This window comes from Cnephaeus nilssonii, assembly GCF_951640355.1.
Source record: "Cnephaeus nilssonii genome assembly, chromosome: 9".
Taxonomy (NCBI): Eukaryota; Metazoa; Chordata; class Mammalia; order Chiroptera; family Vespertilionidae; genus Cnephaeus; species Cnephaeus nilssonii.
Genome location: NC_137080.1, coordinates 16,310,303 through 16,327,589, shown reverse-complemented (window position 1 = coordinate 16,327,589; position 17,287 = coordinate 16,310,303). Strand labels below are relative to the sequence as shown.

Sequence of the window (17,287 nt, the reverse complement as noted above, 5' to 3'; positions counted from 1 at the left end):
CATGCACACACACACTCAGAACAGAAATTAGGCCCAAAAGAAAATCATTTACAGAAAGCTGACCGTAACATTTTAAAATAAAAACAGAAAAGGAGGAACAGAGGAATTATTTCCCTGCTGACAATGTCTATGGGCTGTGCATTCTACAGGCTGCCAAATAACTCGACTCTTGTAATGCCCTGAGAAGAGGATTCTAGTGAATGGGAGGAAAAGAACGATCGTGCCACTAAATGGCACTGACGTAGGAAAGAAAAGAACAATGCAAAAAATTTAGGATTTTGTGTTTTTAGGTTGTTCTCTGCATGCATAGACTTACAAATAGATTACAGCTCAAAACTTAATTTGCAATTAGTTTTCTCATGGTATTACTATTATAAATAGGGGTTAGATTCCCTGGATATCCCTCCCAAGTCTACTAAACTAATAAATAAATATTGGTTATATAATTACATCATATACCATTATAAGCAAATCAAACACTTGAAAATGATTAAAACCAATGTTGATTATACTGAATTATGTTGGCTATGGAAAATTATGTTTGAATTTCCGTAAGGACATTTTTATATAGGTTATACAACATTTTTAGAAAATGATGGCACTGGTCTCCATAAGTTAAAGTGAATTCTAAAATACATGTTCTCTCTTTTACCTGATGGGAATGTATCATCAGCACCAGCTCTGGTCTGATTAACCATCATATGATTCTGGAGAGGGGAGTGGTTTACAATAGCAGTGACGGAGGGCTAAAGAGAGCTCTAAAACAGTTTCATGAAGTAACGAGGCAAAAGGAGGTAGAACACGGGCAATGTGGAAGATGTTAACAAGTGTTGCATATACATGGGAAACTACCACAGAAAGGCACAATGGGGTTCTTTGTGATGAAACGAGAGGAAGAGATCCCACAGTGGGTACATTCCAGGGGAGTGCAGTGCTATTGACACAACTATGAGGTCTGAAGAACTGCCCACAGGAAGGTGGAACCAGGCCAGAGCAAAAACCTGTGTTTATGTTTGCATATTTGTGTATGACATTGTGTGCTGTTGAAGATTAAGAGGGAGGAAAAAACGGGTTTGTATGCTCTGAGGGCATCTGCTACTCAGTAAGTACATTAACTGTTAGCTATTAATACAATAGAAAAGATATACAGTGACTTATCAACTATTTGGATACAATGGAACTCCATTAAGGGCTCTGAAACATATGGATGTTTTTTTATTGTATAGCATTTCTTCTATGAATGAAGAGAGGGTAGGTGTAAGACTCACTGCTAGGTATTGTCAATATAAAAATAAATGTGACATTTCTCTCAATAGGCGCCTTACAATAGGTTACAGAAATTTAAAATTAATTTTACATTTCTGCAGAGTAATTAATAATTTGTATTTTGAACAAAATCTGGTGGCTCATATAAGACGGTCCTGCCAACAAACTTAAGTTTTTAGTTATAAACTCGAAGGGAGAGAGACTATCTCCCTCCTGTTTTGGGGCAAAGACCCACTAGGATAGCTGGCAGTGGTCAGCATTACCATGGCTATTCCATTTCTCAGTTCTGCTACCACTGCTCACTTCCCCAGGGGAGATTCCTCAAGGTCACGTCCTATACTTACCACAGACCGACCCTCGCACGAATCTCCTTAGATGAGGTCTCTCTGGGAGGTAGCGATATTTGCATCCAAATATACTGAGGTTTGATGTGTGGTCTCCAAAGAAACGGAGCTGGCGGTATCTCTCCCCACATCGATAACAAAAATTAGTGTTACATTGTGAACAGGTCATGTGATCACACCCTTCAGTTCTCTGGATGTGGATCTGTGTCCGCAAAAGAGGGAAAGGGAAGGAAAGGCGATTAAAACTTTCAACAAGTAAATCTGGCAAATGTTACGGAACAACATCTACAAGCTTTGCCACTAGATAAACCTTTCTTACATAGCAGTCCTGAGCCTTTCTTTTTTTTCTTTTTTTAAATATATTTTATTGATTTTTTACAGAGAGGAAGAGAGAGGGATAGAGAGTTAGAAACATCGATCAGCTGCCTCTTGCACACCCCCTACTGGGGATGTGCCCGCAACCAAGGTACATGCCCTTGATCGGAATCGAACCTGGGACCCTTGAATCAGCAGGCCAACGCTCTATCCACTGAGCCAAACCGGTTTCGGCAGTCCTGAGCCTTTCAATTTGCTTGCAATCATGTTCTCCAGGATCGTCTTTGTGTCAAACACTTCATGTGTGCAAAGCTCAGTAACATTTCAGGTACTCATATGCCGTTTGCTGGTTATGACTAATGTTTAAACTAACACATCCCAAAGAAAGCTCACATGTCTTTCTAGACATACACCCAACTCAATGGTCAGGAGGCATTTTAAAATGCTGGGAAAGTGGATGTTGTGTAAGCTGTGTTCAACAAGGTGACTGGGGGAATAAGAGGAGATAAAGAGTACTCCTTAAAAGCCCGTATTATGTAAAACTTTTTCAGAATAAACATCAAGGAGCAGAAAGCTCTTTGTGTGGAAGGAAATGATAGGAGCTAGAAGTGTATTCACAATACCATTTTAGTTTCCAACTGTAATATCACTTGCAAATATGTGTATAGAACTGTTTGCAGAATTCTATTTGTGCAACCAAGCACCTTCCTCAATGGTTGCAGTCAAGTTACATGAAACACAACTTCACCCTTCATGCAACAAGGCTTTTATTCTTGCATAGTCCACCGCATACCCAATGCGGCAGTCACTGTCTCAAGCACTGATTTTACTCTTTGAGATATAATTGGATACTTGACACAGAGAGAATCCTCACGGACACTCATAAATTGGAGCCATCTTTCATTCCAGGATGTGCACACTTAGTTTCTCAGGTGAGCATTCATGAAAGAGAACTTAGTATTTCATAAAAAAGGTTTGGTAACAGTCCCACTCTCATGTGATTGAAACAGGACCAACTAAAAGCAGCCTTCCCATTTCACTACAGAGTAGGCACTTACTACATTCAAGCTACATCTCACTTATTCTTATCATACATATATTTTTAATCATTATATCTTTATTTAGGAAATTTATTTAAAATGTCTCCAATACCACTTTGACTATTGAGCGTTTCAACCCATGACTTTGCTTTGGGACTAGTGTTCAGTGAATATTTTAATGTAATTGAGAACGTCACAATTAATCATGTGAGTCAAAACCTCCTGTGGTTGCTTGACTCTTTTTGGTTAAGCTTTGGCCACAGTCCACGACTTCACATATTTCATTATAAAATAATGTTCTCCTTCCGCAATACACAGTGTAGTTCCCTAAGCTTCTGTAGCAGTTACAATTATGTTTTTCAAAAACTGGACAATGGTTATGGAAATGGGATAAAGTCACCCAGGAATAAGAGATCTTTTTTTGTAAAAGGAGTAATTAAAAGGTTGACAGATAACGAAAATTACCCATTTCAAATCTAACCTTGTTTTACAGATTTTGCAAATAAAATTTTTGAAGTTGCTAATTCAAAATCACATGCAGGGTTTCAGTTTAGTGATTAAATAACTGAAATTTTAAACTTTGATTTAAAGAAACAGTATGAATTTTAAAAGGACTTCTGAGGCTGCTTTTAAAATAACCAAAGATACCAATCATAGTAATGGTGAAAGTTTCTTGAGTCTGTCTGTCTATCTATCTATCTATCTATCTATCTATCTATCTATCTATCTATCTATCTATCTGCCTATTTATCTACCTATCTACCTGCACACCCATCTGGAAAGCTTCTAGGGATAGTGACAATTTTGAAGAGATAATAACTAAGCACAGGGCAGCACATTACAGGCACAAATACAAGACCCGGGAAGGGACGAAGGAAGAAAAGTGCACTAAGTTTCTGACAGGATGCGAGGTATTCAAAATCATTAGGTGGATTGTAGGTTAAATGTCCATTCTCTCCCAGTGGCTGATTCTCAGCAGGTAACCCTGGGCCACTTAGGGAGGTTGAAAGAGCCTGGGTTTTGATTTGAAGAAGCCCTCTGTTTAAATTCTGGCTCCACTAGCTGCATAAAAAAGTTACTCGAGCCCGGCCAGCATGGCTCAGTAGTTGAGAGTCGACCTATGAATCGAAGGTCACAGTCCAATTCTGGGTCAGGGCATATGCCCGAGTGGTAAGCTCAACCCCCAATAGGGAGCATGCAGGAGGCAGCCAATTAGTGATTCCCATCATTATGTTTCTATCTTTCACTCCCTCTCCCTTCCTCTCTGAGATCAATGGGGGGAAAAAAAAGTTACTTGACCTCTCCCAAGCCTCAGTTTCAATATTACTTCACATGTGATAATGCCTGTACAGTGCTTAACCCATTGTTGGACACATACTGAGTCAGAACAATATAATATGGGTTCCCCTTTATGCACAGAAAAATGCGAGAAACGTGGGCAATGTAACAGCACACCTCCTGATTGCCAGGTGGTCCCTTCCTCACTTCTTGACATGGGTCATTCTTGGGCGGATGCTGAACGAGACAACACCTTCCTAGATCGGGGAGGGCTAGCTGTGGTTAAGGGCAAAGAGCATCTGTGGTCAAAGGTTACTAACAACTCATTATTTGGTCAATGTAGGCAAAACTTACTTTTTCTGCTATTGGCCAATCCATCCCTTTAAAATTGTATCGAGCCCTGGCCGGTTTGGCTCAGTGGACAGAGCGTTGGCTTGCGGGCTGAAGGGTCCCGGTTTCTATTCCGGCCAAGGGCACATGCCCAGGTTGTGGGCTGGATCCCCTATAGGCGGCGTGCAGGAGGCAGCCAATCAATGATTCCCTCTCATCATTGATGTTACTATCTCTCTCTCTCTCTCTCTCCCTCCCTTCTTCTCTGAATCCAATAAAAATACATTACAAAAAATTGTATCGACTTTTTTATTTTACCTGACAGTCTAGTTAGAGCAGATGCAGGTTTTATGGGGCCTGAAGGTTATTTGATTTGAGGGCCCTCTTTAAGGAGAAGAACGTAAATTACAAACACAAATGAGATACATGCCTAAGAAGGGACTTGGCAGGTGAGGGTCTCTGAAGCCTAAGCTCTTTAGCTTCCAGGTAAACTCACCCCCAGCCTAGCATTTCCCTCTGTGGTGCCTGTTTCTGGGAACGATTCTGAAGAACGATTCCTGTGCCCATATCCACTAGCACAGTGGTTGGTGTGCAGGAAGAATGTAGGCCAAAGGTCCTGCTGGACCTTGGCACCATTTCTGATCCTTCTTTAAACCACCTGAGCATGTTTAAAGAGAACTGCTGAGCAGCCAAAATAAAGGTGACTTCGTCATACACTCAACTTTTTCATTGTAGGCTGTATTTGATCTTGAAATGGAGACAATAAAGCTTAACTTTTCCCGATCACAAAGCGCAGTGTTGTATTTGACTAGCAAAGAGAAGAGGACTAATATTTGTTTAGAGCGCATCATGTGCCAAGCATTGTAAACAGATTAGCACCTTTAAGCCTCATAACCGTACCATGAGACTGGCATTCTTACTCATAACTGGAGCTCAGAAAAGTAAGCTGCTAGAGTGAATAGAGAACGGGTTTTGATTCATGTCTGTGTCTTTATCATGCTAAGCAGCCTCTTATTATAAACTTAAAGATAAAATCAGAGGTCAATCATATCTTTGTTAAATGACAGAATAACCTTTGCATTAGTCAGACTTACATGTTTCCAGTCTCCTGCACAAGGCAAATCTGAGTCTTTCTGCTTGTTTTAGCTTTTTTTTTTGGGGGGGGGGCGGGGCACCAACTCATTTCTTCTTTTAAAACAGTATCAAAACTTTTTCTGACAGGAAGGTTGTCCTAGTAAGTGCAACTTGTCACCGACAGTTCATTTTCCTCAAAATTTCACCTACCACTTGTCACATTATATCTGTGTGTAATATTGTTTCATTGACTTCTAAAATCTTTATGAGGCAAATTTACTTTTTCATTAAAATCACAAAGACAGCAATTTATAGTCTCTCTGAACAGTCTTTCCGTATTTCTAAAATAATATTCTGAGCACAGCAGGCAACTAAATTATTTTTGGTCCAATATTTCTGTACAGGAGGTGATAAAATTCCAAGCTCTGATAATACTCTATAGAAACCTTGTACATTGCAGGATTATATGGTTCTATAGATTAATTTGATCACTTCACACACATAAAGCAATGATTTAATCATGAGAAAATAATGTCATTAATTTACCAACTGTTAAATACATAGTACTACTTCCTTTAATATTACTGTGAATATACTTTGATTATATGAAAATATATTATAACTTGATACTAACAGAAAAACAAATGGATACAATGTAAGTTACTGTGCAACAGGGGGTATTACTTTTCACATTTGTTAAGCAAGTTGTAATTTTGGTCTCCTAACACCCAGGGGATAATATATTTCATATGCTAAATGAGTTCCCTATATATTTCATTCAAGAGCACATTTTGACAATGCCATCTTTATTTTTAAAACATAGAGCCTTAAAATGCAGGCTTAAATTACATTTACATAAATTATTTTATCAACAAAAATGTTTTATTATAGTTTCAAAACATTCATCAACTTAGCGTGCTAAAAAAATACAAATAAATCGCCCAGTGGCTATAATTTAGAATCAAAATTTTGTTTTTACTTAAGAGACTGAAACAGAGTAGGACAGACCAGATATTCCTAATCTATTAGCTTGAACTGACTACTCATAAGCCACAAAGGTCACTTGGTTTGATATTACTCACAGGGTTTTTCTCCATCTATAACAAATAAGGATGGCTGATACTTAAAGGAGTTGAATATTTAAACACTAAATGCTGTGATATACCCCTTTATGCTTACAAGTCATGAGATGAATGTTCAGAATATGCCCGATATTTCTTTAATAAGAGTTTTTGCTATTAAGTTCATAATGTAGTAGACAGAAATAACAAAACGGACCATTTTTGAGCCTATGCTATTCATAGTACATAGTACCACCTGTAAATAAGGGATTATTCATAAAAAAACACATATGCTTCTATAATGTAATTCTCATTATTGTCTGGCAACCTAAAATGGCATTATGTACTGCTGTGGCAGAAAGGCAACGGCAAGGCCATCAGTGTTTGGGCATAATAGGTCCAGATGATCCCTGAAAAACAGGTATGTAATTGGAAATATGCTTACGGTTTCCTAGGTAATAACAGCTTGATTTTAAAACAATGCACCAAAAGTATTTTGATTTTTGCTTTTCAAAACAACAACATATTTTTAGTACCTGCCCTCCTCAATGTACTTGTGCTTCAATGTACTTGTTTTCTTTGTTACAGGAAATTTCATATACATCCCAAGTTAAGTCTTGTGATTTACGACAGGAATTTTTGAAGAAGAGTGTAGAGCGCTGTCCAATTCTTATTCTCCAGGGTAGGGCTGTACTAAAAATTAGCCCCTAATTTTCTTCCTTCTTCCCTGGAGCTGATGCCTCATGCTCTCAGAAACCTTCAGACGCCAGTTTTCCCCTCCTTCACATTCACTTTGACCCCTTCCCCTCTGCAACTGTACCCTGCTTAGCCTGCCAACAGTCCAGGTATTGCCACATCCTAATAAATCCTTCCTCTAATTCCACGTGAACTTCTAGCCAATAATTACCTTCACTCTTCCATTTTTATCAAGCTTCTTAAAAGAATACTCTATATTCACTGCTTTTCTTTTACTTTTTCCTTTTTGTTAATCCTCACCCAAGGGTATTTTTCCATTAATTTTTAGAGAGTGGAAGGGAGAACGAGAGACAGAGAGAAACATCGATGTGAGAGAGACACATTGATTGGCTGCCTCCTGCATGCATCCCGACCAGGGCTGGGGAACCTGCAACCAAGGTACGTGTCCTTGACCAGAAGGAAACTCAGGATCCCTGAGTCCACGGGCTGACGCTCTATCCACTGAGCCAAACTGGCTAGGGCTCGCTGCTTTTCTTACTCATCTCCTCAGCTGGCTACAAATCCCGTGCTACTGATACATCCAGATCAACTATTTTTTCTCCAGGAAACATTCACTCATTCATGCATTCGACAATTAACTATTTGTCCATTGGTAAAATCTGATATGGTCCTGCCCTGCAAGAGCTTATAGTCTACAGTGTAGAAAGACATCACTCAAGTGTACAAATAAATATACACTCGTAAGCTATGACAGACGCTATGAAGGAAAAGAACAAGTTGTGGAGAGAGTACTTGATAGGTGGAGCTGGATGTGGTCTAAGGGTCAGAGAGGCTTCTTTAGGGAAGTGACATTTGATCTGAAAAATAAAGGTCAAGTAGCAGTTTACCAGTTAAGAGGACTCGGAGGTAGGGAGAGCATCCCCAGCACAGATATTCATGACACTGTATCCATGAAATGAGAAGCAACCTGCACTAGCCCTGTCGGAGCAATTCTTACTCTATATCTTAAAACTCTTTACCTTGCCGAAACCGGTTTGGCTCAGTGGATAGAGCTTCGGCCTGCGGACTCAAGGGTCCCAGGTTAGATTCCGGTCAAGGGCATGTACCTTGGTTGCGGGCACATCCCCAGTAGGGGGTGTGCAAGAGGCAGCTGATCGATGTTTCTCTCTCATCGATGTTTCTAACTCTCTATCCCTCTCTCTTCCTCTCTTTAAAAAAATCAATAAAATATATTAAAAAAACAAAACAAAACAAAACAAAAAACTCTTTACCTGTATCCTTCCATCCAAACCCTCTACTCCCTCAGTTGATGAGATCTAAAAGGACTCAGATCATGTTCATCTTATTTATTGCTTTACTAGAGCCCCAGTGCATGAAAATCGTGCAGGGGAAGGGGGGAAGGGGTCCCTCAGCCCGGCCTGCAACCTCTCCAATCAGGGATCCTTTGGGGGATGTCTGACTGCCGGCTTAGGCCCAATACCGGCAGTCGGACATCCCTCTCACAATTCGGGACCACTGGCTCCTAACTGCTCGCCTGCCTGCCTGGTCACCCCCCCAACTGCTCCCCTGCCAGCCTGGCTGACCCTCAACTGCCCCCCTGCTGGACTGGCTGCCCCCAACTGCCCTCCTGCCAGCCTGGTCGCCCCCTAAACTGCCACCCCTGCTGGCCTGATTGCCCCCTAACTGTCCGGAAGGAAGTCAGACGTCCAGAAGATGTCCAGTCACCTGGTCTAATTAGCATAATGCCCTTTTATTAGTATAGATTACAGAAACTTGCACAGGTCCTGTCACATAGCATGTTCTCAATAATATCTTTAAAGAACAAATGAGTATTATCCATGACCTTCTATTCGCCAAATCCAATTTTTGGATTCTTACCTAATTGTATCTCTCAGTGTCATTTAATCGCTTGACCACGATCTCCTTCTGACCTTTTATATCCTCTTGCTTCAGTGCCACCCTTATTCCAGGTGCTCCTCCATATCTCTCTGAGGCTCCTATTTCTTCACCTATCCTTAATTCCACCCAGGGCTCACCACTTTGCACATACTCTTTAGGTAATCTCTTCAATACCCAAATGGTTTCAACTTCCTTCAACTAGATTTCATTTCTTAACTTCCACTGTGGACTGACTCCTGAGCTGCAGACTCATGAAGCACCTGTTAGCTGGTAATATATACCTATATGCCTTAAAGCCATTTCAAAGTCAAATAAGAAAAAGCAAATTCACCATCATTCCATGGCCCCTTGGTCCAACAACAACAAAATAAAACTAGGTCCATCTCCACATTTTATCTCAGGTTATGGTATATCCATCCACTTAGACACCCAAGCCAGATATCTGGTAGGTACACTCTTTTTACTTCCCACATCCAACTAATCATCAAGGCCAGGCAGTTTTAGGCCTACGATACTTATCTACTTCTCCTCTTCTCCAGCTGTTTGACCACTAGCTTAGCTCATACTGTCATCATTTCCTCCTACATGTCTACAACTATCTTCATATATAATCAACAACAGCCAACATGACATATACATCTGATACCACCATTCCCCTCCTTACAACTTTTCATCTGGAGTATGAAATACAAGTTTCTTAATATTGCATGCAAAGCCCAGGCTTCTGTTTGTTTCTATAGCCCCACCTCTCACCACTTCCTTCTGTGAACCTTACGCTAAGGGAACCACAAAGTGCGTGTGGCTCTTTGTTCACAGCATACATTTCCTGGCTCTGTGTCCTTGTACCTCCGATTGTAATAGTTTCACTCCTGGATAGCATCCATCAGGCCAAAATCCATCCAATAATCCTTAACAACCCACCTCTCCCTGGATTCCCCAAGATGAATGAGATATCCTATTATAAATTCAATCTCAGGATAGTGAACAAATATTAAAATTATTTGTGATAAAGATGGGGCATTGGATGCAATACCGTTTAGATCCTAGAAAGTATTTGCCATCAAATAATCAGACTTTTCTCATAACTAAGGTCTAGACGTTGGTACAAGAAAATAATAGCAGTGATAACACTGCTCCGAAAGTAATGATTTCAAGCAATCTGGAGAATTACAACAGATAATCAGTACTGAAGGAGAAGCTATTTTATTTTCTGAATGGGCACTATTTGAAGGCAGTCATGGGTCCCTCCCTGAATGTGATTTTGTAGTGGCTTGTGTGATACCAGAGAACTGCAGGACTGTAAGATCCAACATTAACAGTCCAAGTCCTTCAGCAATCATAGCTCAGATATAAGGGCCCACAGATATGGCTTTTGTGCTAATTTTATGTGAACAGGGGCAAATTAATCATTGTCTCTGAAAATATGTTCTTGCCCAAAGCAATCTATTACAGGATCAAGAGAATAAAATATCTAAAGGGAAATAGCATGACAAGTAAATTTCCTTAATTCCAAAATCACAATAAATTATGAATGAATATAATTCACTTTCCCCTGACTGCTTTTTCAGTTACATAACCTCTCTGAAACTGTTTCTACATCTTGAAATGGGTAATTACCCTTTCCTCATAACTTTTTTTTGAGAATAAAATGAGACAACAAATATAACTTATATACTAAATTACTGTGAAAAATCTTAAGAGTTTCACCAAAAGGTACTAAATAATTGAAATCTACATGGCACACTGGAACTTAGGTATCTCAGGGTTAAGGATTTGAAGGGACACATAAGTATAAAACTACAATGGAGACTAACATGTAGCAACTATCAGTATATGTCAGATAGTATTATTATAAATACTAGAGGCCCAATGCACGAAATTCATACAAGAGCCTTGGCCCTGGCCCCCGCCCCCGCCCACTGTGGCTGGGGGCCCCTGCCCGCTGCGGCTTTGTCCGGAAGGAAGAACGTCCAGAAGGACATCCGGTCTAATTAGCATATTACCCTTTTATTATTATAGATAATTATTGTTACTGTGGTAAGAACAAAAAGGAACACAGAGCATTATACAAAGGCATTTTCATGAATAAAATAAAAATGGCATATCAGAATTCAGCACTCCCTATTCATATTTAGGCATTTCTTTAAAAAAAATAAATCACATGAGTATGATCAATGGACACAGACAATAGGGGATGGGGGCATGTACTGGGGGGTGGAAGCATGTGGGGTGAGGTCAATAGGGGAAAAAGGAGACATATGTAAAACTTTTAACAATAAAGAATTTAAAAAATAATTTTAAAAAGTGACTATCCTGTCACCTAGAAATAGGGAATATGTATGTTGACACTGAAATAAAATAAATGACTTAATTGCTCATTAATTCATAAATCACATTACTTATATATTAGCCTATCAACATGTATAATTTCCTAATTAATTATCTCTATTCACTGTTTTAAAAAATGTCCTAATTTGAGATGTGGATTATTTAGATAAGAGGAAAATTAAGGTGGTTAGCTGCATGCGATCTAGTTCTGTGACTATATTTGTACCACGATACATAAATGTTTGTATAAATATTCCTCTTACCTTTGTATAAAAATATCTCATTGGGAAAGGAATGTTTTAGGGATTGTCCTTTAATTTTCTAAATTAAAAGAAAGCTAACCATTTTGAGAAATATTAAACCAACTTTGCTTTAGTAAGCCCATATTCTGAGCAACATTTAACTTTTACCCGAGGAAGGAAAAAAAAAAAAATAACAGCCAAATCCTTAGAGGTTGTGTAGACAAGTAGAGATGTTTAAACAGCCCCAGAGCTGGAATGTACAGCTTTCTGTTCCACTGTTACATTTTATTTATTTCTAATCATGAACTATTTCAAACATTTTAAAAATTAGAGATAACAATGTCATAGATATACATGGATTCACTACCCTACTTTTAATAATGGTAATATGTTGCAATATTTACTTGAGAAATAAATTTTTGAAGAGACAATGCTTCCTTTATATACTGCCTTCTTTATATAATTGTTTCTTAACTTCCTGTTTACTTTAAACTGGCTTACGTCAAATTATCAGTTAAAGGGCCAGAAGATATGGCTACTCTTTTGGAAGTACATTTGTTAAAAAAAATATACTCAAGAGGGCAGAAATCTGGCATTGGGAAAAATGGGGTTTTAACAATTTAAAACTTCATAAAGGAAAAACATGATATGGATCACAGTCCAAATCTGGTTACGACAAGTAACACTAATTAACTAATATTAAACCAGAAGATTGGGTTATTAACCATTCTTACAAAGTCCCCCCTCCCCCACCGCACATTCTCAAAGGCTTCAGAACTGTAATCTTTAATAAAGTTTAGTATTATATTGGACAGTAATACCAAGATTTTTAATTCTTCTGAAATCTAAAATTTTTAGGCCTTTAGGAATATCTAGCTGGGGTTTTGCTACACATTTATAATAAATTAAAATAAATATTTAGTTAAAAATTTGTTTTAAAGAAACAAGACTTTAAAACATATGTGTTGAACAATAAAATTATATGTGGTTACCACTTTCTGAAAACAAAAACAATAAAATAGATTACTTCAGTTTAAAGAATCGTAATGAGTATATACTTCAGAATAGTTTAAGTATTTCAAGCTTTCAAACAAAACATAAATTAAAAAAACACACACCATTTGCACATAAAATTGGTTAAGATGCTAAATTTTATGTTTCTTTGTTTTTTTTTACCACAATACAAAAAACATGGGAGTCCTGATATTGTTCCCAAAGTCATATGCCTAAAAGAAAACTGAAACCATTTACAGTATTCAAAACAGGCAATAAAATATGACTTACACTGAAATAAATGTCGTGGAACTTGAATCTCACCAGACAGTAGATTCTCTGCTACAAGGTGGTCACCTAAACTGATTCCACCTTCACTGGCTCCTCTCCTTTCAGCTATTTCAAAGGTAATTCCCTCTAAAGCCCCGGCCTTTCAGCCACTGCCTCACAAGGGAACCAGCACGAATGCTTCCCCTTAACTGTGCATCTTTGTTCAAACTGCGGGAAGTTTCCAATGCACTCAGTAAAGTCATTACAGTTGGCTGCCTTTTCTTTCTAGTATACATCAGAGTCCTTTCAATGTTAGATGAGGGATTACAGTAACAAAGGTATGTTTCTATGTACTACCTCAATTCATTCAGGATTTCCCACTGCATAATGCTGCAGTGTTGCTCATTCAGCATACAGTCTTACAGCCAGGCTAACAGGTAATTGTTTCCATAGCTTGCCAGAGAGATATAAAGTATATTTATGTACAAAATGTTAAGTAGAATGACTTAACAGCACATCTAAATTCCTACTGGCCTTCATTTAGTCTGAAACTGAGAAGTAGCTTTCAATAAACAGAAAAGACAGCAGAGGGGGCAAGGCCTTATTTTTCCATTGTCCATCAATGGACGAAGAATAAAATGCACTGAGCAGCCGGATCGGAAGAAGCCCTAAAATCGAAAGGATAGCTGCAGATGAAATGGCCATCCACAGGGAAAACAAGGAAGTTTTAGCACAAACATCTTTACACCCCACTTTTCAGAGAGCCAGGTCACCTAAAATATTTCCAAAATTTCTTCCAAATGACTAAGAATCTGACATGTTATTCCAGGCAATATTTTTACTTACTACATGTATAAACTAGTATGTGCATTTGGCATAGTGATTCATGCTCATTAGCCAGCCTCAGATACTTTTATTGCTTCAAGTTGAATTCACAATGATTAATTTAAACATTTGTCTGAAACGTCAAATTTTATTTATCTGTTGCTAAATTTCTGGGAAAGAAATTGCAAAATTGTTCTTAGCAGGAAATGAAGCCCAATTTAGACATGATTTTAAAAAACAAATTTGGCAAAAGGTGGAAACCCCGTATGTCAGATTACACAAATACATATACACACATATAATTTTCTAATGCGAACTTTAAAAAACACACAACACTTCAAATTTCAACAATTCCTATCCTGCCATCATCAAATCCAGAGTCTTCTGGCTGAACTGACTTGCTGCTTTCTCTTTGGACACTCTTTCAACATCAAGGTCGAAGCTCAGATACCTGCTCACGCCTGCTTACTTGCATGATTATCAAGAGAAAGATGAAAAACGGAATTCAGAGAATTGCTAAGTCCTGATTTTAGCATTTTTAGATTTACAAGAGGCAAATGATCAGTTTACTGTAATCCTCAAGTGACGAGCAAGTGGCAGAGGGAAAAACAAGCAAAGGATTCAGAGCCTGCCTAGTGGAGAAGTTATTATAATACATGTGGCAAACTGGAAACAATACACGTATACCATTTTCATACTAGCTTTCCCCTGAACACACATCTCCGTTTGTAAGTGGAAAAGAGGAATTTGGAAGTTTAAAGACAATTATTTATATCTGACCACCCTAAATTTTGAAATGTCATGCAAAAAAGCATATACATTGCTCATATACAAAATTTTCAATTTAGTTATGTGACATAATTGCTCTTCTACAATGAAAGAGCACATATTCTCCTCCTCACCTGCAATAATAAAGCTATACCTACAATTCACTTCCATGTTGTAGTAATATTACTCAATGACAGGTAGGTGCACACGTATCTGTCCTTCCCAGCGACAGGTGAGCTCACCTTGCACTTTGGACACTTCTGGGCGTTCCGCTGGCCATGCTCAATCTCGCTGGCCCAGTGGCGCAACAGTTTGTCTCCTTTTTTGTACTCCTTGCAGTTAACACCTTCATGCCAAGGAGAGTGGCACTTAAAACACCAGACGAATTGGCAAGTGGGGCACTGGATCTGTGTAAAGAAACGTAGGGTTAAGGTTAAGCACTCATAGAGAAATGCCGAAAGAGTCCAAAGGACAGGAATGGTGATGCTTGGGGAAATTAGCTAAACGGTTATCATTTATCCGGCTTTAAAGTATCTCCCCCTCTCCAAGACGTCAACTACAATGCGCTATGCCTGTTCTGTTATTGAAGGAGGAAAGCAGTGCTTTGGCATGGATGATTCAGCTGTTTGTAGGCGACACTGGAATTAAACACTGGGCACATTCTGGAAATCAATTTGGTCTTAAGAAAATCTCCCAGATGGAAATAGAATACAACCCGATCCACAGCCACACACTCAGGAGGCGGCCTTTAAATTCACTTTCTCTTGAACCAAGTTACCAAGCATTTCCATTGCTCTTTTTATCAATGGCTTCATTCACTTTTATAAAAATCAAAACGCCCCAGATGCTTCATCAAGTGAAAAACACACTGGCAAACATACTGCATTTGCTATACCAGCATTTGCTATGAAGCACCGCCAGAGATAATGGATAGCTCCTTTTTTTGCTATCAATCTAAGGGAGGCTAATTATAAGAATAATACAAAGGATCCTATTAGAAATGTATCAGTCTTGGTGGTTCTGTGGCCTGTTAGCTGGGAAATCATCAGAAAGATGTCATTGTATTTTCACTGTGTGGCGGCGTATGTGAGAGTGTGTGTGTCTGTTCATTGAAAACATATGTCCTCCATGTGACATGGAAGACTTTACCTGACTTCCTTTATTTTGAATGACAGTGGAGTACCTAATTCTTACACAATATTTCTGGTCCTCACTCTCAGAAGACATGGGCATGCCCTAGCTGGTGTGGCTCAGTGGATAGTGCCGGCCTTCGGAATGAAGGGTTCCAGGTTTGATTCCGGGCAACGGCACATACCTAGGTTGCAGGCTCAATCCCTGGCCCTGGTCAAGGAGCATGCGGGAGGCAACCAATAGATGTGTCTCTCTCTCATATCAATGTTACTCTATCTCTGTCTCTCCCCTTCCCTTCCACTCTCTAAAAATCAATAGAAAAATATACTCGGGTGAGGATTAACATACAAAAAAGAAAGAAAGAAATATCTGTTCAATAAACTTAAATTTATTTTAAAAAAACAAAGCAAGAAAAATAACAACATCATGGGCAGTTGTTGACTTTCTGACGTGTTTGATTATAGTGAATAAAATATCTGACTCTGAACAACACTGATTACTGACGATTCTTCTCTGAATTTCTGCATATTAATTACTTCACATGAGTGAATTTACTGACTACAGTTTGAAAATCAGTTAGAATTTCTTTTGGTAAACAATACAAAGTCACTACTTACTTTTTGGAAAACTACTTTTTTTTTTTGACAATGTTGATTCCAATATATACATTAATTGAGTGGCAATTATAATCATAACTCACAGCACTGCTGTTTTCACTTATGTCAAGAATAGACAATGCTATTCCCATGCAAATATGAAGTAACAAAAGTACTTTTGCTTTTAATTTATTTAAAAACAAAATCATATTTTGTCTACATTTTTTAAGTCTTCGTGTTTATTTGTTGTTACATGGTAATGTTTATACGGCTGCATCACATGCATTACTTAGTTTCATCAACAAAATAATTCTGCAAAGTAGGTATGGACACAAGTTTACAGAGGAAACTAAGGCTTACAGAGATTAAATAACTTGCCCAGAGTAACATCGCAAGTGTGTGTTAAAAAGAAATTGAAACAAGAAGTCTGCCTGGCTCCAAAGCCAGCTTTCTCTCACTGTGCCAAAAGTCTTCCTCATACTCAACTGCATTCTTTCTTAGATGATTGAAAACCAAATTATAGAAGTCAAAGAAGGTCATGTAACTAAACTATCCAGTAAGTCAGAATTTTACATGATTACCAACATAAGGTGAACTTTAAAAATCTATTTCAAGATTTTACTCACATAAAAATTAAGATAATCCTTGGCTTTTATTTTTAAAAAAGGACTTTATTAGCCAGTCACTTAAAATAACCATTTTTTGCTTTTTACTGATCATTAAAGTGAAAATATGTCATATTTAAAGAAGACAAAGTGAAAGCATGTGAACGCCAGATAATAAAAGAATACAAAGTGATCATCCCCCGCCCCCCCGATGTCACTGTGAAGA

The 17,287-nt window shown here is 38.4% G+C and overlaps 1 protein-coding gene across 3 annotated transcripts in view; it reads right to left on the bottom strand.

Moving 5' to 3' along the window:
- Window positions 1-17,287, bottom strand: part of RNF217 (ring finger protein 217) — a gene marked incomplete at its 5' end in the record, with an annotated part of 121,360 nt that overhangs the window by 14,219 nt on the left and 89,854 nt on the right. For all 3 annotated transcript variants that reach the window (XM_079781268.1, XM_079781267.1, XM_079781266.1), the window contains 2 exons: window positions 1,611-1,812; window positions 14,972-15,136. In XM_079781268.1, the coding sequence (XP_079637394.1) occupies window positions 1,611-1,812; window positions 14,972-15,136 (367 nt within the window). The remainder of the gene's footprint in view (window positions 1-1,610; window positions 1,813-14,971; window positions 15,137-17,287) is intronic.